General features: G+C 45.0%; 1 protein-coding gene across 1 annotated transcript in view; it reads left to right on the top strand.

Moving 5' to 3' along the window:
- Positions 1 to 23,761, top strand: part of PDCD4 (programmed cell death 4) — a 72,759-nt gene extending 48,998 nt beyond the window's left edge. The window contains exons 7-12 of the mRNA XM_073553102.1: positions 3,876 to 3,973; positions 5,020 to 5,134; positions 5,750 to 5,857; positions 5,940 to 6,050; positions 6,150 to 6,289; positions 23,054 to 23,761. Of these exons, the coding sequence (XP_073409203.1) occupies positions 3,876 to 3,973; positions 5,020 to 5,134; positions 5,750 to 5,857; positions 5,940 to 6,050; positions 6,150 to 6,289; positions 23,054 to 23,114 (633 nt within the window). The 3' untranslated portion in view covers positions 23,115 to 23,761. The remainder of the gene's footprint in view (positions 1 to 3,875; positions 3,974 to 5,019; positions 5,135 to 5,749; positions 5,858 to 5,939; positions 6,051 to 6,149; positions 6,290 to 23,053) is intronic.
- The last annotated feature ends 683 nt before the right edge of the window (positions 23,762 to 24,444 follow it).

The following is a 24,444-nucleotide window of genomic DNA, read 5'->3' on the forward strand; positions in this document are numbered from 1 at the left end:
GTGTGGTGAGAACTTTGAACCCCCATGGGCTTCACAGAAGTTTATAACATAAAGCCATACAATTAAAAAATCATAATTTTTCCACAAAAATGATCTTTTCACCCTCAATTCTTATTTTTCCAAGGGTAACAGGACCCTAAAAGTTATTGTGCAATTTGTCCTGAGTACGCTGATACCCCACATGTGGGGGTAAACCACTATTTAGGGGCATGGCAGAGCTCGGAAGGGAAGCAGCGCCATTTGACGTTTTTGGCTGGAATTGAGATCGGACACCATGTCGCGTTTGGAAAACTCCTGATGTACCAAAACAGTGGAACCCCCCACAAATGACACCATTTTGGAAACTAGACCCCCTAAGGAACTTATCTAGATGTGTGGTGAGCACTTTGACCCCCCCCCAGTGCTTCACAGAAGTTTACAACGCCCGGGCGTGAAAATAAAAAATTCGTATTTTTTCCACAAACATGATCTTTTAGTCACCATTTTTTTTATTTTCCCAAGGGTACCAGGAGAAATTGGACCCCAAAAGTTGTTTTCCAATTTGTCCTGAGTACGCTGCTACCCCATATGTGGGAGAAAACTACTGTATGGGCACACGTCAGGGCTCGGAAGGGAAGTAGTGACGTTTTGGAATGCAGACTTTGATGGAATGGTCTGCGGGTGTCATGTTGCCTTTGGAGAGCCCCTAATGTACCTAAACAGTGGAAACCCCCCACAAATGACACCATTTTGAAAACTAGACCCCCCAAGGAACTTATCTAGATGTGTGGTGAGCACTTTGACCCCCCTAGTGCTTCACAGAAGTTTACAACGCCCGGGCGTGAAAATAAAAAATTCGTATTTTTTCCACAAACATGATCTTTTAGTCACCATTTTTTTTATTTTCCCAAGGGTACCAGGAGAAATTGGACCCCAAAAGTTGTTGTCCAATTTGTCCTGAGTACGCTGACACCCCATATGTGGGAGAAAACTACTGTATGGACACACGTCGGGGCTCGGAAGGGAAGCAGTGACGTTTTGGAACGCAGACTTTGATGGAATGGTCTGCGGGTGTCATGTGCGTTTGGAGAGCCCCTGATGTACCTAAACTATTGAAACTCCCCACAAGTGACCCCATTTTGGACACTAGACCCCCCACGGAACTTATCTAGATGTGTGGTGAGCACTTTGAACCCCCAAGTGCTTCACAGAAGTTTATAACACTCGGACGTGAAAATAAAAAAATCATTTTTTTTCCACAAAAATGATATTTTTGCCCCCAATTTTTTATTTTCCTAAGGGTAACAGGAGAAATTGGACCCCAAAAATTGTTTTGCAATTTGTCCTGAGTAGGCTGATACCCTACATGAGGGGGTAAAACACTGTTTGGGCGCATAGCAGAGCTTGGAAGGGAAGGAGCACCATTTGACTTTTTCAACTCAGAATTGGCTGGAATTGAGATCAGACGCCATGTTGCATTTGGAGAGCCCCTGATGTGCCCAAACAGTGGAAACCCCCAATTCTAACTCCAACCCGAACCCCAACACGCCCCTAACCCTAGCCCTAGCCCTAACCCTAACCCTAGCCCTAGCCCTAACCCTAACCCTAGCCCTAACCCTAGCCCTAACCCTAACCTAACCCTACCCCAACACACCCCTAGCCCTAACCCTAGCCCTAACCCTAATGGAAAAATGGAAATAAATACATTTTTTTTATTTTATTATTTTTCCCTAACTAAAGGGGTGATAACGGGGGGTTTGATTTACTATTTATGGCGGTTTTTATGTTTGGCGGCTGTCGCACGCTAAAAGACGCTTTTTATTGTAAAAATAGTTTTTGCATCACCACATATTGAGAGCTATAATTTTTCCGTATTTTGACCCACCGAGTCATGTGAGGTCTTATTTTTTGCGGGACGAGTTGACGTTTTTATTGGTACCATTTTCGGGCACGTGAAATTTTTTGATCGCTTTTTATTCCGATTTTTGGGACGCAGAATGAACAAAAACCAGCGTTTCATGAATTTCTTTTGGGGGGGTGCGTTTACACCGTTCCGCGTGCGGTAAAATTGATAAAGCGCTTTTATTCTTCGGGTCAGTACGGTTACAGCGATACCTCATTTAGGTCGTTTTTTTATGTTTTTGTCGGTTTTATGCAATGAAAACTATTTTATATAAAAAATAATTATTTTTGCATCGCTTTATTCTGCGAGTTATAACTTTTTTATTTTTTCGCTGATGATGCTGTGTGGCGGCTTGTTTTTTGCGGGACAAGATGACGTTTTCAGCGGTACCATGGATATTTATATGCGTCTTTTTGATCTCGCGTTATTGCACTTTTTGTTTGGCGGTATGATAATAAATCATTATTTTTTGCTTCGTTTTTTATTTTTATTTTTTAAGGGGTTCGCTAAAGGGGTTAACTAATGGGACAGTTTTATAGGGCAGGTCGTTACGGACGCGGCGATACCTAATATGTGTACATTTATTGTTTTTTTTTTTTATTATTTTCAAAAAATGAATTTATTGGGGAATATTTTTTTTTTTTTTTACTAATTTATTTGGCGATTTTTTTAAATTTATTTTTACACTTTTTTTTTAATTTTTTTTTACTTTATTACATAGTCCCAGGTGGGACATCACTGTCGTGACAGATCGCTGATCTGTCACATCACAGATCACTGTGACAGATCAGCAATCTGTCACAGGCAGTGCACAAGGCTTCCTCATGCCTGCGCTTTGCAGGCACTGAGGAAGCCAGCTTCCCCAGGCCCCCGAAGGCCCCCGTCGCCATCTTGGATTCGGGGGCCTGGAGGATAGGAGTCCCCCGCAGCAGCGCTGCACATTGCGCTGCCGTGGGGGGCTCAGGGAAGCACGGAGGGAGCCCCCTCCCTGCCGATGCTTCCCTTTAACTCCCTGGACACCGCGATCGCGTTTGATCGCGGTGTGCAAGGGGTTAATGTGTCGGGGGCGGTCCGTGACCGCCCCTGACACATTGTGCCGGGTGTCAGCTGTGATAATCAGCTGACACCCGGCCGCGATCAGCGGCGCTCACCACGTGGGCGCCGCTGATCGCGGTAGACGTACTATCCCGTCCCCGGTCATACGGGCCCGGGTACCGTGGACGGGATAGTACGTCTCATGTCAGGAAGGGGTTAATACTAGACAGTGTAGGACCGCCCCGACCACAGAGTCACCTTGTCGATGGTGGGACGGCTTTTATGCTATGTTTGATCAAATACGGTATTACTAAGAACTCTGTATGATTTAAATGCACTTTTGCTTTTTACTTACCGTAATTATAGCAGGGTTTTTTTTCATTTTGTCTTTTGTAGGTTTTGTATGCTTTATGGCCATGTGAACATGCATTTATATTCTGCATGTGTACCAACTCAAACCAAGCTCAGTTTTTGTAGTTTCTCTCGTTAATGATGTTAAAGCCTCTGTGGCCTTACAGAGAGGGTAAAGTGTATATACTGTCAGACGTGTGACACTTAGATTGCACACAGGGGGACGTCCTGTCACTAAGCATGGGACTTTTGAATTGCTTGCACCAGAAATTATTTGATCCCATAAATTTAATTTATGCCTATATTTTTCTCACTTCACTAACTTAGACAATTTAGTGCTGATGCATCACATACAAATCGGATTACAAAAATATATAAACACAGGTTGTAATGTAACAAAGTAGGGAAAAAGCCAAGGGGGTGAATAATTTTGCAAGCCACTGTATGCTGCTCTGGCTTTCTCAGATGAGCAGGTTCCTATGGGGATGAAGACCTGCCGTTATAGCACAGTCCTGTTTTCGGAGATGATTGAGCAGAGACCTCAGCATTGTAAGATTACATTGTATAAGGAATCAATATTTTACTCTTTTCATTTTCATCTCTGCAGCTGGTCGGTCAGTTTATCGCTAGAGCAGTGGGAGATGGGATCCTGAACAAGACTTACATAGAGGCTTATAAAGGCACGGTAGACTGCGACCATGCACGGTATGTTACACGTGTGATATCCTCCAGGCTGGGAACGGTACAATGAATTCACACAATGTTTTACATAGTTGAGCTATGCCATTTAAATGTCAGATGGGTGTCATAAAAGGCACGTTATTACTTGTTACATGTGAGAGATTGTAAAGATGTTTAATTCATTTACAGAATTGTCACTGTATTAAATCCACTACTGCTGCACTCACTATTCTGCTGGTGCAGTCACTGTGTACACACATTACATTACTGACCCTGACTTACATCCTGTATTATACCTCAGAGCTGCACTCACTATTCTGCTGGTGCAGTCACTGTGTACATACATTACATTACTGATCCTGAGTTACCTCCTGTATTATACTCCAGAGCTGCACTCACTATTCTGCTGGTGCAGTCACTGTGTACATACATTACATTACTGATCCTGAGTTACCTCCTGTATTATACCCCAGAGCTGCACTCACTATTCTGCTGGTGCAGTCACTGTGTACGTACATTACTGATCCTGAGTTACCTCCTGTATTATACCCCAGAGCTGCACTCCCTATTCTGCTGGAGCAGTTACTGTGTACATACATTACTGATCCTCTGTTACATCCTGTATTATACTCCAGAGCTGCACTCACTATTCTGCTGGTGCAGTCACTGTGTACATACATTACTGATCCTGAGTTACATCCTGTATTATACTCCAGAGCTGCACTCACTATTCTGCTGGTGCAGTCACTGTGTACATACATTACTGATCCTGAGTTACATGCTGTATTATACTCCAGAGCTGCACTCACTATTCTGCTGGTGCAGTCACTGTGTACACACATTACATTACTGATCCTAAGTTACATCCTGTATTATTCCCCAGAGCTGCACTCACTATTTTGCTGGTGCAGTCACTGTGTACATACATTACATTACTGATCCTGAGTTACATCCTGTATTATACTCCAGAGCTGCACTCACTATTCTGCTGGTAGAATTGATTATTTCCTGCGGTATGCATTTGCAGATTGTGATTTTCTCTCTTGCTGAACTTTGTTCTCCTGTTACAGAGAAGCTTTGAATCGGGCAGCGGTTCTCCTCAGTATGACAAGAGTTGGAAAGAGAATTGATAGTGTGTGGGGAGCAGGAGGCGGCCAGCAGCCAGTTAAAAAATTAGTGAAAGAGGTAAATGTGAGTAGAGCGGAGATGTGCAGTCTTAGTCACTGACAATCCAGTATACAAACCGATCTATTTGAGCAGTCATAAGAGACTACGGTGCGAAGCTGCAGCTGGAAATCCATATAAATTAATAAATAACCATTACTCCCCTTTTCTTGTCTCTTCTCTGGCGGTCGACCCCTGGTGTCTCTTTTCTGGTAGTTGCTCACTTGGTCGCTGACCTCACGTGACAGTTGCAACCAATCACTGGCCATAGCACTGATGATTGCATGGCAGATGAGGCTGTGATTGGAAGCAGTGGTCACTGGATAGATGTGATATTGTCGCTCTACAACCATTGGAGAGTACCAGAGTGGAGGAGTTTTGACCAATAATAATAATTATTAATCTTTATTTATATAGCGCCAACATATTCCGCAGCGCTTTACAGTTTAACAGTTTCAAAACACAAGTCATAAGTAACAATGTTAACAATACAATAATTAAAGCAAAATAAGCCGCCCCTGCTCGTGACCAGACGAGTAACAGTTAATTTATTACTTTAGCACGTTTTTTTTTTTTTTTTAAGCATCTTGAACCCCCTTTTTATAATTGCTTTGCATTTATTGTTCTTCCCATCAGATCGATATGCTGCTGAAAGAATACGTGCTATCTGGAGATGTGTCCGAAGCTGAACGTTGCCTCCAGGAGCTGGAAGTTCCTCATTTCCACCATGAACTCGTATATGAAGTAAGCCCCTTCTTCTCGCCTCTGCGCACCAGTCCACAGTGCGGCATACAGGAATGTGTTCATTCTTATTCCCTGTGTGCAGGCAATATTGATGGTGCTGGAGGCGAGCGGCGACACCACCTACCGGATGATGCTCAGCTTGTTAGAATCCCTGTGGAAGTCGGCTGTGATCACCTTGGACCAAATGAAAAGGGTAAGACTTCCCTCTGCTGGCTGGAGATTGAAATTGCAGCAAGTGCTGCAGTGGAATTAATGAGTATATCTTCACTTCTCTTTTTTTTTTTTTTTCTAGGGCTACGATAGAATTTACTATGAAATTCCAGATATTAATTTGGATGTACCTCATGCATACTCTGTTCTGGAGCGTTTCGTGGAGGACTGCTTCAAGGCTGGCATAATTTCTAAACAAATACGGGACCAATGTCCATCCAGGTGACTACTAGAATGATTTTTTTTTTTCTATAGGTCACAAATTGTAAATCTGTCATCTGGCCACTACTAGTTCAAAGACTAGTGTCACACATAACAGGGGAAGAGCAGCAGACGCGTGAGAAAGTGATATAGAGCCTGACTGCGATAATGGTGATGGGGGCTGCCACTGTACGTCATTCACATCCCTTACCCTGATCCCCACGTACATCCTGTGCTGAAAAAGCTCCATAATATAATAAGGCCAAGACAGACGGACTGCTCAGCTTTATTCTATACGTGCTGCAGATTACAAGCCCTGCTCCTTGCTGCCCTATAGCTCTGTGACCAGCGAAATCACTGCGAAGGATCAAATACATCAACGTTTTCAACTCCTGTATAACAAATGCAAGAAATTTCATAGTGTCCTTTAAGAGAATCTGTCAGCATGTCGGAATAATGTAATAATGAATAATGAATAATGTAAGCGCAGAGATTCTACTTTGAGCACCGACACTTCTTGTAGTTTTGAATCACTTTTTTTTTTTTTTTTTATCCAACAGCTTTGCTAGTAGTCCCCTGCTAGTCCTCCCAGTGACGAGCTCCGCTCCACATTATTGACTGCTGGCTTCCTGGCTTAAGGCTGAGTTCACACGTGGCGTTTTTTTCGCGTTTCCGCGGCAGTTTTAACCGCGCGATTTTGCCGCGAAAAATAAGCATCCCATGCATTCCTATGGGATTCCGCAATGCTGTGCTAATGCTGCGGTTTTTACCGCAGCGGAATCGCTTCGCGGTAAAAAACGCAGCATGCTCATTATTTTGCGGAATCGCGGCGATCCCACTCCCATAGGAATGCATTGTTCCGCTTCCTTCCCGCATGTGGCTGTGCACAACATGCGGAAAGTAAGCAGAACATTTGCGGATGGTACCCACGGTCCGGAGGAGAGGAGACTGTCCTCCGGGCTTTGGGTACCATATCCCTGTAAAAAATAGAATAAAAAATATTGTTATTCTCACCCTCCGGCGTCCCCCGCAGCCTTCCCGCCCCTCTCCACGCTCCCGTTCCCAGTAATCCTTTGCGAAAATGCCCGGAAGGTAAGAATAACAGTATTTTTTATTTTTTTTTTACATTCTATCTTTTACTACTGATGCTGCATAGGCGGCCTCAGTAGTAAAAAAGTTGGTCACACTTGTCAAACACTATGTTTGACGAGTGTGACCAACCTGTCAATCAGTTCTCCAAGCGATGCTACAGATCGCTTGGAGAACGCTAGCATTTTGCAAGCTAAATACGCTTGCAAAATGCTAGTTTTTCCGCGGGAAAATCGCCGGAATTTAAAATGCGATTTTCCCGCGGACTGGAATTCCGGAATTCTCGCGGTAATTTCCGCGAGAGTTCCGGTACGTGTGCACTTAGCCTTACATTTGAGCTGGCAATGGTGGAGGGCAGAGCAATACACATCTCATCATTCAGAGAACTGGCAGAACTTGTCAAAACTACAGTGAGAATCCCAGTAAGTGATTCACCGCTGGATTCTGGCCCTGTTTTATTGTGCCTTCAGATTGGGGAAGGACAAACCTGGTGACAGAATCTCTCTAAGCACAGTATGACATGAGCTGCATCTTTTACACATTAGGGTACGTTTCCACATACCGTGATGTGTGCGCTTTGGACGGAGCGGAAACCCCCGCTCCGTCCAAAGCCCCGCCCCCTTCTGTGCTTGCGGTATTTCCGGATGTTATTGAACACATCCGGAATTGGCCGCAGCGTATCCATAGCGTAAGCTGTTTACCTTGCGGAGACTGAGCGTCTCCGCAGTTAAACAGACATGCTGCGATCTAAACAGTATTAGTAAAGATTATGTGTCTGACAACTGACCATGAGCCTACTAATATAGGAATATAATGCAGGGCATGCTGGGGGGCGCCAGGCCCGGGGACACAGCGCACTTCCATATCAGTAAGTACTCAGCTATCTGCATTATATTCCTATATTAGTAGGCTCATGGTCAGTTGTCAGACACATAATCTTATCTTTAATGATATATTGGGGTTCAGTGGTACTCCTTTCTTTATTAAGCAATTTTTGTTAAGGTACTGTCACACTAAGCGATATCGCTAGCAATATCGCTATAACTTGTGACGTTATAGCGATATTGCTAGCGACATCGCTGTGTCTGATACTTACCTACGACCCGCTCCACCGTTGGTTATCGCTGATCGCGCGAGAACGTCCTAGACTGTTTCTCGTCATCAGCTTCCTGCGGCGCTTCCTGTGGAGAGATGAGCGACGAGCGTGGAGCCGGGCGGGAGGACGCAGGATCGCCTAGTGTGACAGGTAAGTAGCGACCCCCGTCCCCAGCGATGTCGCTGGTGAGATCTGCCTGTGTGGCAGCTCACTAGCGACCACTTAGCGATGTACCAGCGATCCTGACCGCGTCATATCGCTGGTGCATCGCTAAGTGTGACAGTACCTTTACTGACACTATATGTAGCTAATCACTTTTGTCTAACAGCACTGATTGCACTTTATCTATTGACCTAAGCGGTTTAGGATTTATATTGTGGCTGAGAAATTTTATAATGCAGATTGCTGTGTGCAGTCATTAATCACTATTAATCGTTATTTTTTGCAATGGCACTTATTGCGCTTTATAAATGAGATTTAGGCAATCTATAAATTCTAAGATTGCTATTTTTGGCAGAGATAATATGTGATATAGATTGCTTTCTGTATAGGGTTCACGTGATTGGTCCTTATAGTATATGGAATAGTTTTTGCCTGTGATTAAATCCTCTTTTTATGTTGCCTGTTTGGTAGAGTTGAGCGAAACGGGTCGAATCAAATTTCAAAAGTCGCCGACTTTTGTCAAAGTCGGGTTTCATGAAACGAAACCCGACCCTAAGATGAGGTCGGCCACGAGGTCGGCGACTTACGCGCCAAAGTCGCGTTTCAAAAGTTTGTTTTGCGCTCTTTTACAGCCAATCAGGATCCACGGACACTGTGGGCAACGTGATGACATAGGCAGGGGTCACCACCATCTTTCAGAAGGGCATGCAAGTGATTGGCTTGCTTTGGTGGGCGTCACAGGGGGTATAAAAGGGCGTGCACGCCGACCGCCATCTTACTTCTGCCGATCTCAGTATAGGGAGAGGTTGCTGCTGATTCTGTAGGGAGAGCGTTAGGCAGGGAAGAAGACAAAAAAACTGCTTCTGCTGCTAGCGATTTGGCCTGCACAACACACCAGTCACTGTGTGTGCAGTGCAAGGGGAGGCTATATAGTGGCGTATCAGTGGTGTTGGTTGTTGGGCTGCCTTCTAAGGCTTCCTGACATTCCTGCATTGCTGTTTACCCACTGCTCCGCAAACTGCTTTTTTAAAAGCAATCCCAATTTTTTTTTTTTGTCCTGCTGAGAAGAAAAAAAAACTGCTTCTGCTGCTAGCAATTTGGCCTGCACAACACACCAGTCACTGTGTGTGCAGTGCAAGGGGAGGCTACATTGTGGTGTATCAGTGGTGTTGGTTGTTGGGCTGCCTTTTAAGGCTTCCTGACAGGCTGGCATTGCTGTTTACCCACTGCTCCGCAAACTGCTTTTTTAAAAGCAATCCAATCTCCCTTATCCTCTAGTCACTTTTTTCACAGCTGTGCCATCGAGCCTGTGACATAGCGCTCAGATATCAGTGGGCCTCACACAATCCAAAAGTGTCCAGTGTCCAAAAGTATGTGCAGAGATTCAAAATCTCCCTTATCCTCTAGTCACTTTGGTCACAGCTGTGCCATCGAGCCTGTCACATAGCGCTCAGATATTCATTGGGCCTCACACAATCCAAAAGTGTCCAGTGTCCAAAAGTGTGTGCAGAGATTCAAAATCTCCCTTATCCTCCAGTCACTTTGGTCACAGCTGTGCCATCGAGCCTGTGACATAGCGCTCAGATATCAGTGGGCCTCACACAATCCAAAAGTGTCCAGTGTCCAAAAGTGTGTGCAGAGATTCAAAATCTCCCTTATCCTCTAGTCACTTTGGTCACAGCTGTGCCATCGAGCCTGTGACATAGCGCTCAGATATCAGTGGGCCTCACACAATCCAAAAGTGTCCAGTGTCCAAAAGTGTGTGCAGAGATTCAAAATCTCCCTTATCCTCTAGTCACTTTGGTCACAGCTGTGCCATCGAGCCTGTCACATAGCGCTCAGATATCAGTGGGCCTCACACAATCCAAAAGTGTCCAGTGTCCACAAGTGTCTGCAGAAATTCAAAATCTCCCCTGTCCTAGACACCTTGTACCTTGTTTTACATTACTATATAGTTTGTTGGATTTTGTCTACATTTCTACCAAAAATGAGGAAGGCTGGTGGAAGAGGCCGTGGAATTGGCAGCTGGTAATGATGGTGTTGGTGGTGGATCTGATGGTAGTGGCAAGAGCAAAATAGGACCAAATGCAGGAGGTGTTGAGCCTGCGTCATCGTCTGGCTCCATAAGGCTTAGTTTTCTAGGAGTTGGCAAACCGCTTTTAACGCCAGAGCATCAGGAAAAAGTTTTGTCTTACATTGCTGACTCAGCCTGCAGCTCTATCGCCTCCTCTTCTGAAGTTGTAAAAAGTAAAAGCACTGAGTCGTCATTGGAGGCTCATGTTCATGAACCACACCTTTCCTTGTGTCCTTCACCACAACCAAGATTGAAGGATGACGCAGGCCATACTACTGATTACTCCATGGAGCTGTTTTCACATACCATGCCTGGATTATCAAGTGAAATGGTGAATTACCCAGGCCAAGATGAATCTGACATGGAGTGCACTGATGCACAGCCGCTGATGGATGATTCTGCTGGTACATTCACTCAGAGCACTACATTGTCCTCGCAGTGTACAGAGCCAGATTCTGACCCTGATGAGACTCAGGTGCCCCTTCCCGCACACTATACCACCATACACGGTGACACAGAGGAAGGTGCACATGACATAGAAGAGGAGGTGATGGATGACCCAGTTGTTGACCCAGATTGGCATCCATTGGGGGAAAGAGGGTGCTGCTTCCAATAGCTCAGATGAGGAGCATCCACAGCAGACATCGACATCGCAACAGCTGTTATCTGGCAGGCCCGTAGCACTCCAAAGACAGGTTCCAAACATCAAAAGAGTTGCTGGACAGCTTGTCCAGAGGGTCAAAAGATCACAGCGTGCTAGGCCGCAAAATGTCTGCCAAAGTAGGAAGAGTGCAGTGTGGCACTTTTTTGAACAAAATCCTCATGATCAGGCCAAGGTTATCTGTAAGAAGTGCGCAAAGACCTTTAGCCGAGGGAAAAATCTGAAAAATTTGAATACCAGTTGCATGCTTAGACATTTAACCAGCATGCACTTGCAAGCGTGGACACAACACCAAACCTCAAGTGCCACATGTGCAACTGATCACAACGAAGGTAGTCAGCAACACTACATTGTTTCCCCCACTGTAAGCCCACCGGTTAGCACAGCAGCAAATGTTGAGGTGTCGTTGCAAGGCCACAGCAGTCAGGGAATCCCACTGTTATATCAACGAAAGACTGATTCTAGGCCATCAGAAAGAACACCAACTCCATCACCATCATCAACCCTCTCTCAGTCCGCGCTGTCCACCGCTACTTCCACCATATGCAGCTCTCAAGTCCAGCTCACCCTCCCAGACACTATGAGTAGGTCAAGAAAGTACTCAGTCTGTCATCCGCGTACACTGGGTTTGAACGCCCACATTGCCAAACTAATCTCGTTTGAGATGATGCCCTTTCGGTTGGTGGAAAGCACAGCTTTCCGCGAACTCATGGCCTATGCAGTACCACGCTATGACCTACCCAGTCGCCACTTCTTCTCTCGCAAAGCCATCCCAGCCCTCCACCATCATGTGAAAGACCGCATTGTCCATGCACTCAAGCAGTCAGTGAGCGGAAAGGTGCACCTCACAACTGATGCATGGTCCAGTCGGCATGGCCAGGGCCGTTACGTGTCCATCACTGCGCACTGGGTTAATGTGGTGGATGCAGGGTCCACAGGGGACAGCGGTGGTGGGACAGTGCTGCCTAGCCCACGGTATAGGAAACAGTTGGCTGTAGGCGTTCCACCCTCCTCCTCCTCCAGAAGCGAAAGCTCGTCCACAGAGCGCAGTCGTACGAGCACTCCATCTGCAGCTGCCACTGTTGCACACGATGTGTCCCCCTATCGAGCAGCTAGTGGAAAGCGTCAGCAGGCTGTGTTGCAGATGATGTGTTTGGGCGACAGACACACCGCCGAGGTGCTGGCCGAGTACTTGAAGCGACAAACTGAGTCATGGCTGGGCAGTGTACATCTTGAGGCAGGCAAGGTAGTTAGTGATAACGGCCGTAATTTTGTGGCAGCCATAGCCCTTTCAAAACTCAGCCACATACCTTGCTTGGCTCACACCTTGAACCTGGTGGTGCAGTGCTTCCTCAAAAATTATCCGGAGTTAACAGCCCTGCTCCAGAAGGTGCGAAGACTGTGCGCGCACATCCGCCGGTCGCCTGTACACTCCGTTCGTATGCAGAAGCTGCAGCGATTGCTCCACCTTCCCAACCACCGCCTCATTATCGACATTGCAACAAGGTGGAACTCCACCCTGCACATGGTGGATCGGCTGTGCGAGCAGAGGCAGGCCATAATGCATTTGTGGGAGGATACACGGCCAGGCACTTTGAGAGCAGACATGGAGTTGACAGGTGTGCAGTGGTCGAAGCTGAAAGACCTCTGTAAAGTCCTTCAGTGTTTTGAGGAATGCACACGGCTGGTAAGCGCAGACGACGCCATCCTAAGCATGAGCATCCCATTTATGCGTCTGCTCATGCAAACTTTGACGCACCTTAAGGAGCAGGCGTCTGCAGCCAATGTTGATGAGGAGGAAGAGGAGGAGGGAATCCTTGATGACATTCAGCCATTGTCTGCTCAGGGACCTCTCCTGGATGAGGTGGAGGAAGAAGAGGAGGAGGAGGATGATGATGGGGATGATTACTTAGGGGGGGAGGAGGATGCATCTCGTGGGGCAAGTGAAAATGTTGGCGTGGCAAGGTCTGGTACAGGGTTTGTGCGTGACTGGAGGGATGTGGATTTGCCAGAAAGTGCTCCTCCACCCAGCACTCGCAGTGCATCATTGACGCCGGGAACATTGGCCCACATGTCAGATTATGCCTTGCAGATCCTAAAAAGGGACCCCCGCATTGCCAAAATGATGAACGATGACGACTACTGGTTGGCCAGCATCCTGGATCCACGCTATAAAGGCAAATTACAAAACATCATGCCACAGGAGAACCTTGACCTAATATTGGCTAATAAACAAGCAACTCTGGTAAATCGGTTGCTTGAGGCATTCCCAGCACACAGCAGCGGTGATGGTTCTCACACGAGCCGTACGGGCCGGGGGCAGCTTGGCAGAGGTGTTCGTGGTGCACACAGCAGAAGTGGCGTTGGAGACAGGGGTTTCATGACAATGTTGTGGACTGATTTTTCAAATACCGCTCACACAACTGGTAATACTGCATCGATGGAAAGTGACAGGAGACAGCAGTTGTCAACTATGGTTACAAACTACTTTTCCTCCCATATCGATGTTCTCCCACACAGGTCATTCCCCTTTGACTATTGGGCTGCTAAACTGGACACCTGGCCTGAATTGGCCCAATATGCCTTACAGGAGCTCGCTTGCCCAGCTGCAAGTGTGCTATCGGAAAGAGTCTTCAGTGCAGCTGGATCAATCCTGACAGAAAAAAGGACCCGTCTGTCAACCCAAAATGTGGATGATCTAACCTTCATTAAAATGAATCACGCATGGGTTTCCAAGGATTTTGTCCCACCTTCCCCTGATGACATATAGGGTGACAGAAAAATGGCTTGCTTTGGTCCACCTCTTCCTGGGACTTCACCTATTTCGCCTTTTGCATCAGCTGAATGCCCAACATCAACATATGCCACTTTCTAAAACTCCCTAACTGTGCTGCCTCCCCCCCCATGGCCGGGGTCACCACCTAGCGCACAACACCGTGCGAGTGCCGTTGCCCTGGACAGGTGGGTAGGCCGACTCTTGGGCGCGGGCACTGGCACAGGGTCCCTCATAGTGCAATCAAGTGTCTCTGACGGTGGTGGTGCACACCCGACGTCAGACACACCGCTGTACTATGAGGGGCCCAGTGCCAGTACCGACGCCCACGAGTGGGCCCCCCTTGCTTGGGCAGGGCCCCAGCATTTGCAATCTTTACCTCTCCCTGCTCCTCCGCTGTGTAATCTGGGCCGTCAAATCCATACTGTGCCTGACACCGTCTGAGCCTGCCTCCTGATGTATAGACATATATTTTGAATGTGTACGCTATCCATACATGTTATCTGGGGATACGGTACCCTTTCTAAACTTTGTGCAATCACGTGCAATACATACTGGGCCTAACCCCGTCTGAGCCTGCCTCCTGAGACATATATTTTGAATGTGTACGCTATCCATACATGTTATCCGGGGAAACGGTACCCTTTCTAACCTTTGTGCAATCACGTGCAATCCATACTGGGCCTAACACCGTCTGAGCCTGCCTCCTGAGACATATATTTTGAATGTGTACGCTATCCATACATGTTATCCGGGGAAGCGGTACCCTTTCTAACCTTTGTGCAATCCATACTGGGCCTAACACCGTTTGAGCCTGCCTCCTGATGTATAGACATATATTTTGAATGTGTACGCTATCCATACATGTTATCCGGGGATACGGTACCCTTTCTAACCTTTGTGCAATCACGTGCAATCCATACTGGGCCTAACACCGTCTGAGCCTGCCTCCTGAGACATATATTTTGAATGTGTACGCTATCCATACATGTTATCCGGGGATACGGTACCCTTTCTAACCTTTGTGCAATCACGTGCAATCCATACTGGGCCTAACACCGTCTGAGCCTGCCTCCTGAGACATATATTTTGAATGTGTACGCTATCCATACATGTTATCTGGGGATACGGTACCCTTTCTAACCTTTGTGCAATCACGTGCAATCCATACTGGGCCTAACACCGTCTGAGCCTGCCTCCTGAGACATATATTTTGAATGTGTACGCTATCCATACATGTTATCCGGGGATACGGTACCCTTTCTAACCTTTGTGCAATCACGTGCAATCCATACTGGGCCTAACACCGTCTGAGCCTGCCTCCTGAGACATATATTTTGAATGTGTACGCTATCCATACATGTTATCCGGGGATACGGTACCCTTTCTCACCTTTGTGCAATCATGTGTAATCCATACTGGGCGTGAGAACGGCTGGCGAGCTGTTAAGCAAGCTACAGCACCTGTGGTTTGCACACGTAAGTTTTTCATTATTTCAGGAATGACGGTTAGGCCTAATTCCGGAACTGCGGTTGACCTGCACTTACTGGGAAATCATTGTTCGCGGGTAATAATTGTAATCAGTGATCCCCATCACTAACGTTGTTCAGCGGGTTATCTGCACCTGTAAGCGACAAACGCTGGCCTTTTCAGTGTAGCGCACATGCAGCCACGGACATGTAAGGGCATGACACACCAGTTATTGGCCAATCTCATGTGCCAGAGCCTCACGTGTCCCTCTAGTAAGCCGGACTCGGACCGCAGGGCATGACGGAGTCTCGTTCGTTAACGGAATTAAGCTTGCAATGTGTGCATCTGTTCTGTAGCTGGCATGGTTGAGGTTTCCCAGGTGGAGTCGAATTTAATCGTAGGCTCCACTCCTGGTGGTGCCCTTCTGGACATTCCTTTAAGGTTCAGCTTTGCAACCATACTGCCCACGTAAAACAAACACTTTGCCTTCATGAACGCTGTTTGGAGGGTCATAGAATCATAGAATCGTAGAGTTGGAAGGGACCTCCTGGGCCATCTGGTCCAACCCCCTGCTCAAAGCAGGATTCGCTAAATCATCCCAGTCAGATGTCTGTCCAGCCTCTGTTTGAAGACTTCCATTGAAGGAGAACTCACCACTTCTCGTGGCAGCCTGTTCCACTCATTGATCACTCTAACTGTCAAAAAGTTTTTTCTAATATCTAATCTGTGTCTCTTCCCATTCAGTTTCATCCCATTGCTTCTAGTCTTTCCTTGTGCAAATGAGAATAAAGTTGATCCTTCTACAATGTGACAGCCCTTTAGATATTTGTAGACAGCTATTAAGTCTCCTCTCAGTCTTCTCTTTTGCAAACTAAACATTCCCAAATCCTGCAACCTTTCCTCATAAGACAGGGTTTGCAGACCGGTCACCATTCTGGTCGCTCTTTTCTGAACTTGCTCCAGTTTGTTGATGTCTTTTTTAAAATGTGGTGCCCAAAACTGGACACAATATTCCAGATGAGGTCTGACTAAAGAGGAGTAGAGGGAAATAATGACTTCACGTGATCTAGACTGTATGCTTCTGTTAATACATCCTAGAATTGCATTTGCCTTTTTTGCTGCTGCATCACACTGTTGACTCATATTCAGTCTGTGATCTATTAGTATACCCAAGTCTTTTTCACATGTGCTGTCACTTAGCCCTATTCCTCCCATTCTATATATGCTTTTTTCATTTTTATTGCCCAGATGTAGTACTTTGCATTTCTCCCTGTTAAAAACCATTCTGTTAGTTGCTGCCCACTTCTCCAGTTTATTTAAATCTTTTTGAATCCTCTCTCTCTCTTCTCTAGTATTAGCTATCCCTCCTAGCTTTGTGTCATCAGCAAATTTAATCAGTTTACCCTCAATTCCTTCATCTAAATCGTTGATAAAGATGTTGAACAATACAGGGCCCAGGACAGAGCCCTGTGGTACCCCACTTGAGACATTCTTCCAACTGGATGTGCAGCCATTTACGACCACTCTTTGGGTCCGATCACTAAGCCAGTTATGAATCCACCTAACAGTTGCCTTGTCCATTCCATACTTAGTCATTTTTTCAATAAGGATTGTATGAGAGACTTTGTCAAATGCTTTGCTGAAGTCAAAGTCGTGGGAATAACGCCGCCCAATCAGTTAACCTGCTAGAGAGATCCTTCGTTGCTCCCAAGCATGACATCACACTCTCTAGGAAGAAGGTAATGCCACTGTGGCGACCGTACTCCTGGGGGGCGACACAAGTGCACTGATGCCCAGCCACTGCTCGATGAATCTGCTGGTACATTGACCCAGACCACTACATTCCCCTCGCACGCTACCCGGCCTGAATCTGACCCTGATGAAACTCAGGTTACCCTTCCCATATACAGTTCCATCTTACACGGTGACAAAGAGGAAGCTCCAGATGAAAGTGCAGGTTCGGCCCACCCGCCATCAGACACACCACCGTACTATCAGGGGCCCTGTGCCAGTGCCGTTAACAACGAGTGGGCCCCCCCTGCTTGCCCAGGATCACAGCACTTGCAAAGTTGAAATACTGTGCAGTGAGATGGAAGATGGGGACGACGAGGAGTCTAGACAAGTACAGGGATTCTCTAGCGAGGAGACTTATTTGATTGTTTTCAATGTTGGGACAGCAATTTTTGGGGAGCACTATACTCTGGAGAATGATAGATGGGGCCCACCATACACTGGAACATTCCAAAGGTGGACATCAGACACTGGAGCAGCATTTACAGGGCCCATTATACACTAGAGCATTAGAAATGGGGCCCATTATGTTTGGAGCATTATTTGGGCCCATAAGCCAGTGGAGCTTCATCCATGGGGACCAACATATACTGTAGCATTATGTGGAGCTCATCATATACTGTTTCAAACATTATATGGGACCAATGATTCTGTATGGAGAAATAGATGGGCCTCGTCATGAGATGTAAAAAGTGAGGTATTTTTCATTGTACTATACCGCTATTTCTCTGCCGTATCGGAGCATGATGAGTTGTGGTATGTGTTAAAGGGGCACTCTTTCGCCCAGGGCACATGAAAACCTGCAGCCAGCCCTCCCCCCCCCCCCCCCCCCCCCCACAACTTTAGCCAAATAACCCCCATTTTTCAGTGCGTAACTTGTATTATGAAGTTAATTAAGGTTGACAAGCTTAAGTAAGAAGAATTGATGCTTTTGGCATTCAAATGGGCACTGTAGGTGTGTTTCCTGTCCTCCTCTCACTGCCGACTTTTATTCCCCATTGACTTACATTGGGTTTCGTGTTTCGGGACGACCCCGACTTTTCCCTATAATCGGACGATCTTGCTCGACCCGACTTTTGGAAAAGTCGGGTTTCACGAAACGAAACGCGACCCTAAAAAAACAAAAGTCGCTCAACTCTACTGTTTGGTACTGGGTGCTCCAAATATTCAGTGTTCAATTTTGAATAAAAATATGTATTTTTCCAAAAATACTTTTTTTTTTTTTTTTTTTTTTTGAACCGTGTTTTCCTTCCTATTGGTATTGGGTATAGCATGGTTGTTTTTGCTTATAAATATGGTGATATCAAGCATTAATTTTTCTTTTTTTTTTAAGTAATGAAGCAAAGATAAGAAATTTTAGTAAAAAAAAAAAATATACACTTGTCACCATTTTCTGAGACCCGTAAAATTTGAGATGTGTGAGGGTTTCTTTTTTCAGTCGATTGTTTTTATTGATACATTTCGGGTAGATACAATATTTTGACCTCATCTTATGGAATTTTGTTTTCCCGCTGTTGCGGTTACCAAAAAGCCACAATTATTATTATTTTTTTTAATTTTATCTCATTTCACCCTTTACTGATATGAAGTAATTAATTTGAGATTTTGAATTAAATTATTAAAATTATAATTATAGCTATTTGTCTGTGTGTGGTGGGTGAAATAAGTATTGAACACATTACCAATTCCCTCAGTAAATATATTTGTGAAGGTGCTATTGACATGAAATTCTTACCAGATGTCAGTAACAACCCATCCAATCACCACAGGCAAAGAAATAAACATAGATGTCCATAACCGTGTAATAATGAGAAATGACATAGGGAAAAAGTATTTTACTCGCTTACTGAAATATATTTAATATTTAATACTTCGTACAAAAGCCTTTGTTGGTAATGAAGCCTCAATACGCCTCCTGTATGGAGAAACTAGTCGCAGGCATTGCTCAGGTGTGATTTTAGTCCATTCTTCCACACACACATATACACACTTCACATCCTGAAGGTCCAGTCTTTTGGATTCAGGTCCGGTGATCAGCTCCGCCACTCTAGCAGCTTTATTTTCTTTCTCGGAAACAAGAGTTTCCTTGGCTGTGTTGACATAATTTCAACAAGATTCTTACACCTCTCGGCTGAAATTTTGGACAACTCTTCTTTTACAAACTGCTCCAGGTCTCTCATATTTGAAGGCGCCTTCTCCAAACAGCAATTTTAAGATTTGTCTACAAATGTTCAATGGGATTTAGATCCTGAATCATTGCAGCCACTTCAGAACTCTCCAGGGCTCTGTTTCCATCCATTTCTGGGGGGCTTTTTGAAGTATGTTTGGGGTCATTATCTTGCTGGAAGACCACCGAAAACCCAGCTGACACTGGGCACTATATTGCCACCCAGAATCCTTTAGTAATCTTCACATTTCATGATGCCTTGCACACAGTCAAGATACCCAGTTCCAGAAGCAGCAAAACAACCCCAAAACATCTTTGATCCTCCACCATATTTGACTGTAGGCATTGTGTTTTTATTTGTAGACCTCATTCCGTTTTTGGCGAACAGTAGAATCATGTGCTTTCGCAAAAAAGCTTTATATTGGTCTCATCTGTCCACAAGACGCTTTACAAGAAGGATTTTGTTTACTCGCATACATTTTGGCAAACTGCAGTCTAGCTTTTTATATCTGTGTCAGCAGTGGGGTCCTCATACCATAGCATTTCATTTGATTCACATGTGGATGGATAGTTCGTGCTGACACTGATGCACCCTGAGCTTGCAGGACAGCTTCAATTTCTGTGGAACTTGAATGGGGCTGCTTATCCACCATCCGGACTATCCTATGTTCCAAACTTTCATCAATTTACCTCTGCCGTCCTTGTCCAGGGAGATTAGCTACAGTGCCATGGGTGGTAAACTTCTTGATTATGTTGCGCAACCGTGGACACCGGAACATCAAGATTTCTGTAGACTTGTAACTTTGAGATTGTTGAAAAATATCAACAATTTCGGTTTAAAAGTCCTCAGACAGTTCTCTTCACTTTCTGTTCATAGAATCATAGAATCGTAGAGTTGGAAGGGACCTCCTGGGCCATCTGGTCCAACCCCCTGCTCAAAGCAGGATTCGCTAAATCATCCCAGTCAGATGTCTGTCCAGCCTCTGTTTGAAGACTTCCATTGAAGGAGAACTCACCACTTCTCGTGGCAGCCTGTTCCACTCATTGATCACTCTAACTCTCAAAAAGTTTTTTCTAATATCTAATCTGTGTCTCCTCCCATTCAGTTTCATCCCATTGCTTCTAGTCTTTCCTTGTGCAAATGAGAATAAAGTTGATCCTTCTACAATGTGACAGCCCTTTAGATATTTGTAGACAGCTATTAAGTCTCCTCTCAGTCTTCTCTTTTGCAAACTAAACATTCCCAAATCCTGCAACCTTTCCTCATAAAACAGGGTTTGCAGACCGGTCACCATTCTGGTCGCTCTTTTCTGAACTTGCTCCAGTTTGTTCTCCATGGTTAGTGCGGCACACACAGACACAATGCAAACATCAGTCAACTTCTCTTTTTATCTGGTTTCAGCTGTGATTTTCATTTTGCCCAAACCTGTTACTTGCAACACGTGAGTGTGAATGAGCATCATATGCTTGAAACACAGTTGGACCATTTTTAGGGTGTTGTGTGAAATTGTCCAATTTGCCTTTTTTCTCTTTTTTTGTGTTGTTCCAATACAACACACAAATGAAATGAACATGTGTATAACAAAACACACAGATGTTCATTTCATTTGTGTGTTGTATTGGAACAACACAAAAAGTGTGTGTGTGTGTGTATATATACACACGCTGCGCAATAGGGTCTTAACCAATGACAATTAAGTGTCATAAAAAGTGAGATATACTCACCTTGCCAAGTTGCTTAATGGCAACACATGAACAATATGTGCCAGCTGCTGCACAGATATCGGTCGTATGGACGATCACTGGTACAATGGAAAACGAAGGGTGGTATCACTTATGCGCTGCTGATATGAAAAATCCTTAATCAAATAATTTATTGGAACAGGTTAGAAGGCAACGCGTCTCGAGGTCATGCAGGGCCCCTTCATCAGGACTAACCTAGTCTTTTCTAGTCACTAGCGCATAAATGATACTGCCCTTCGTGTGTGTATGTGTGTGTGTATATATATATTTATAATTTTTGTTTTTTTTTTATACATTTTAACGGATTTTCTCCACATTTTGCTGTATTTTGGAGTCCCCTTAGGGGACTTGAACCTGCAATCACTTGTACTATACGCTTTCGCTGCAGTATCACAGTTACTGTATATAGCAAACATGATGGTCTCCTCTGGACACTAGCTGTGATACCTATGAGCGGCTTTTTGTAGGAGCAGTCATGACAAACTTAGGGGTCTTCAGCAGGCGTCCAGGTGTCATTGCAACCCAGTTTTCTGAGTCTGCATGAAAGTGAGGAGGTCGGCATGTGACATAACCTTACGTCATATGTCGGTAAGGAGATGCTATTGTCGTGTCATGTATTTTATTATCAATAGTTGCAGATTTTCACTCTAGAATTCACAGCAAAACTTAGCAACAATTCTGCTAAGTCTGAAGTTGCTGTAAAGGGCACAAGATTAAGTGGAAAACTGGTGTCTGGTGATAAAACGATCAGTAGGGTGGTCTTAATAACTAGATCCCCCTATTAATACCGACACCTGTCAGTGTGATTTCACTTGCTACATCAACAGTAAGATATATCTGGATACACTGCCCGTCCGCCACGTTACTTGCATTCTGCCTGGGACCGGGCGATGTGCAGTTCCTGCAGTAAATCTGTGTCTTTGAAGAAGAATGAAATATCATTTGCCTTTTTAACAAAGAGATGCCAGCGTGCACTTACAGTAAGAGGTTTGTCTTCTGCTTGTAAGCTTTTTATTAAACCTAAATCTCTTCATGTAGGGGCATGTGTGAAAGGGATCAAGGCAAAAGCTACAGATGTACAGCATCCATTAATGGGGCGCTCTTAGGACGGCTCTTACCTCAGGCACAGGGATATAACAGACAAGATGAACGCATAATTTTGTTTTCCAGGCTTTTCCATTTGATTGTGACACTGCATGTGATGGAGAGAATCTCTCCTGTAAGGAAGTGGAGGAGATGGCAGAAGCCGGGCGAAGCTCAATATCTGACTGTTCCTCTAAACGGGTTCTCTCTAGATCAGTTTCAGGATGCACCACTTTGTCTCCTTGTCTGCCCGGGGCGATGCGCTCCTTAACACCAGCAACATTGTCGTACTGCTGGTCTGAACTGTGTGCTCTCTGAATCTGCAGAGACTTCTTTTCTTCTGCAGCGTCGGAAGAGCACAGGTGGACAGAAGCTGGACCGCGACCCAACCAGGTTCAGAGCAGCACTAGCTCTGCAGCTTGTAAAAGCTTCTCCCTGTACCTAGGAAACCAGCCACCTATGATAGACTGCAGCGGTGGCTGGTAACATAGGTAACAAGCTGGAAACTAAAGAATTAAACATACCTCCATTCTTTAAAACGGAGAGTCAATTTAATAAGTAAATTGCAGTTTCTTGTTTTACAAATATTTAGCAATTTTAATTATTTACCGCGCTGAGAGGATGTGAAACAGACAACATTAAAATGTAATTTTTTTTACCTCTTTCTTTCCATCAGAGGAAGAAAACGATTTGTGAGTGAAGGAGACGGCGGGCGTCTGAAATTCGAGAGCTATTAGAGAAGATGACGTTGGGAGGCGGCACGGCCGCGCACAGTTAACGTTTATGAATCTCTTTATATTCGTTGTTATGGGTACAAAGCTTTTCTCTAATAGTTTTCTAAATAAAACAGTTTCGGAAGTTCATTGATAGGGGTGGGTCGCTGTACAGAGACACGTGGTAGACGCAGAAGATGCACTGTATATATCTGGACGTGCCATGTGTTTCCCGTCCCCCTGTAGCCATACGTAACAGCCGCTCGCGTGTCCTACACGGTAAATCACTCTGAAGACTATCGCGGGGGCCGTGGCCCCGAGACCCTCCGTTGTCTGGCTGCTGCTGCTCTTTATACACATTTTGCTTTGGTAGCTGAAAGGGAGAAATGACTTTTTCTGTATAATTTATCCATGTGTGCCAGAGGGGCAGAGTTTTACTTTATTTTTTTTAAGCAGATGGCTTGAGGTGGGAGGGGGATATTTTTATTCACCTTTCCTGAGAAAAACTAAAATTTTGACATGAAAACGTACAGTATATGGTGGCTGGAACATCTATTTTTCTACAAAAAAAAGAATAAAAAAATAACTGGACATACAAGCTAAGTTCTGCTAGAACGGGTGTGTGTGTATACATGAGTGCAAAACTAAATAAATGTTTAGTGACGCAACAATGGCTCAGCTGGTGTTTGTGTGCGGTAGATCTGGTTGTTGCCAGTTACATCGCCTGTAAATTAATGGATTACATGGTACTGTACACATTACATGGTACTGTATACATGAAACAAAAGAATCTAAAGGATTACTTTGAGAAGACCCATCACCGGGTCAGAAGTGCTCCCTAGAGTGGAGATGAGGGAGCCAAAAATGTATCATTGAAGTTTGCTGCAAACAGAGGATTTGGAGTTCTGTATCAACTACTTTCTGCTGCGACTGCCATTGCACCAACCTCTAGATGCAGGTCACAAATATATGAATACTAGCTCAAGAGCCTGACGTTGCCCAGGCATAGTATCCCCTGTATATCATCTCCTTTTGTATAGTATATACACCTGCATATCATCTCCTCCTGTATATAGTATATACCTGTATGTCATCTCCTGTGCATAGTATATACCTGTATGTCATCACCCCCTGTATATACTATAAACCTGTGTGTCATGTCCCCCTGTATATAGTATACACCTGTGTCCTGTCCCCCTGTATATAGTATACACCTGTGTCATGTCCCCCTGTATATACTATACACCTGTGTCATCTCCCCTGTATATAGTATACACCTGTGTCATCTCCCCTGTATATAGTATACACCTGTATGTCATCTCCCCTGTATATACCTGTATGTCATCTCCTGTAT

The sequence above is a fragment of the Dendrobates tinctorius genome, unplaced genomic scaffold (assembly GCF_039654945.1).
Source record: "Dendrobates tinctorius isolate UK_male_01 unplaced genomic scaffold, ASM3965494v1 ptg000196l, whole genome shotgun sequence".
NCBI lineage: Eukaryota > Metazoa > Chordata > Amphibia > Anura > Dendrobatidae > Dendrobates > Dendrobates tinctorius.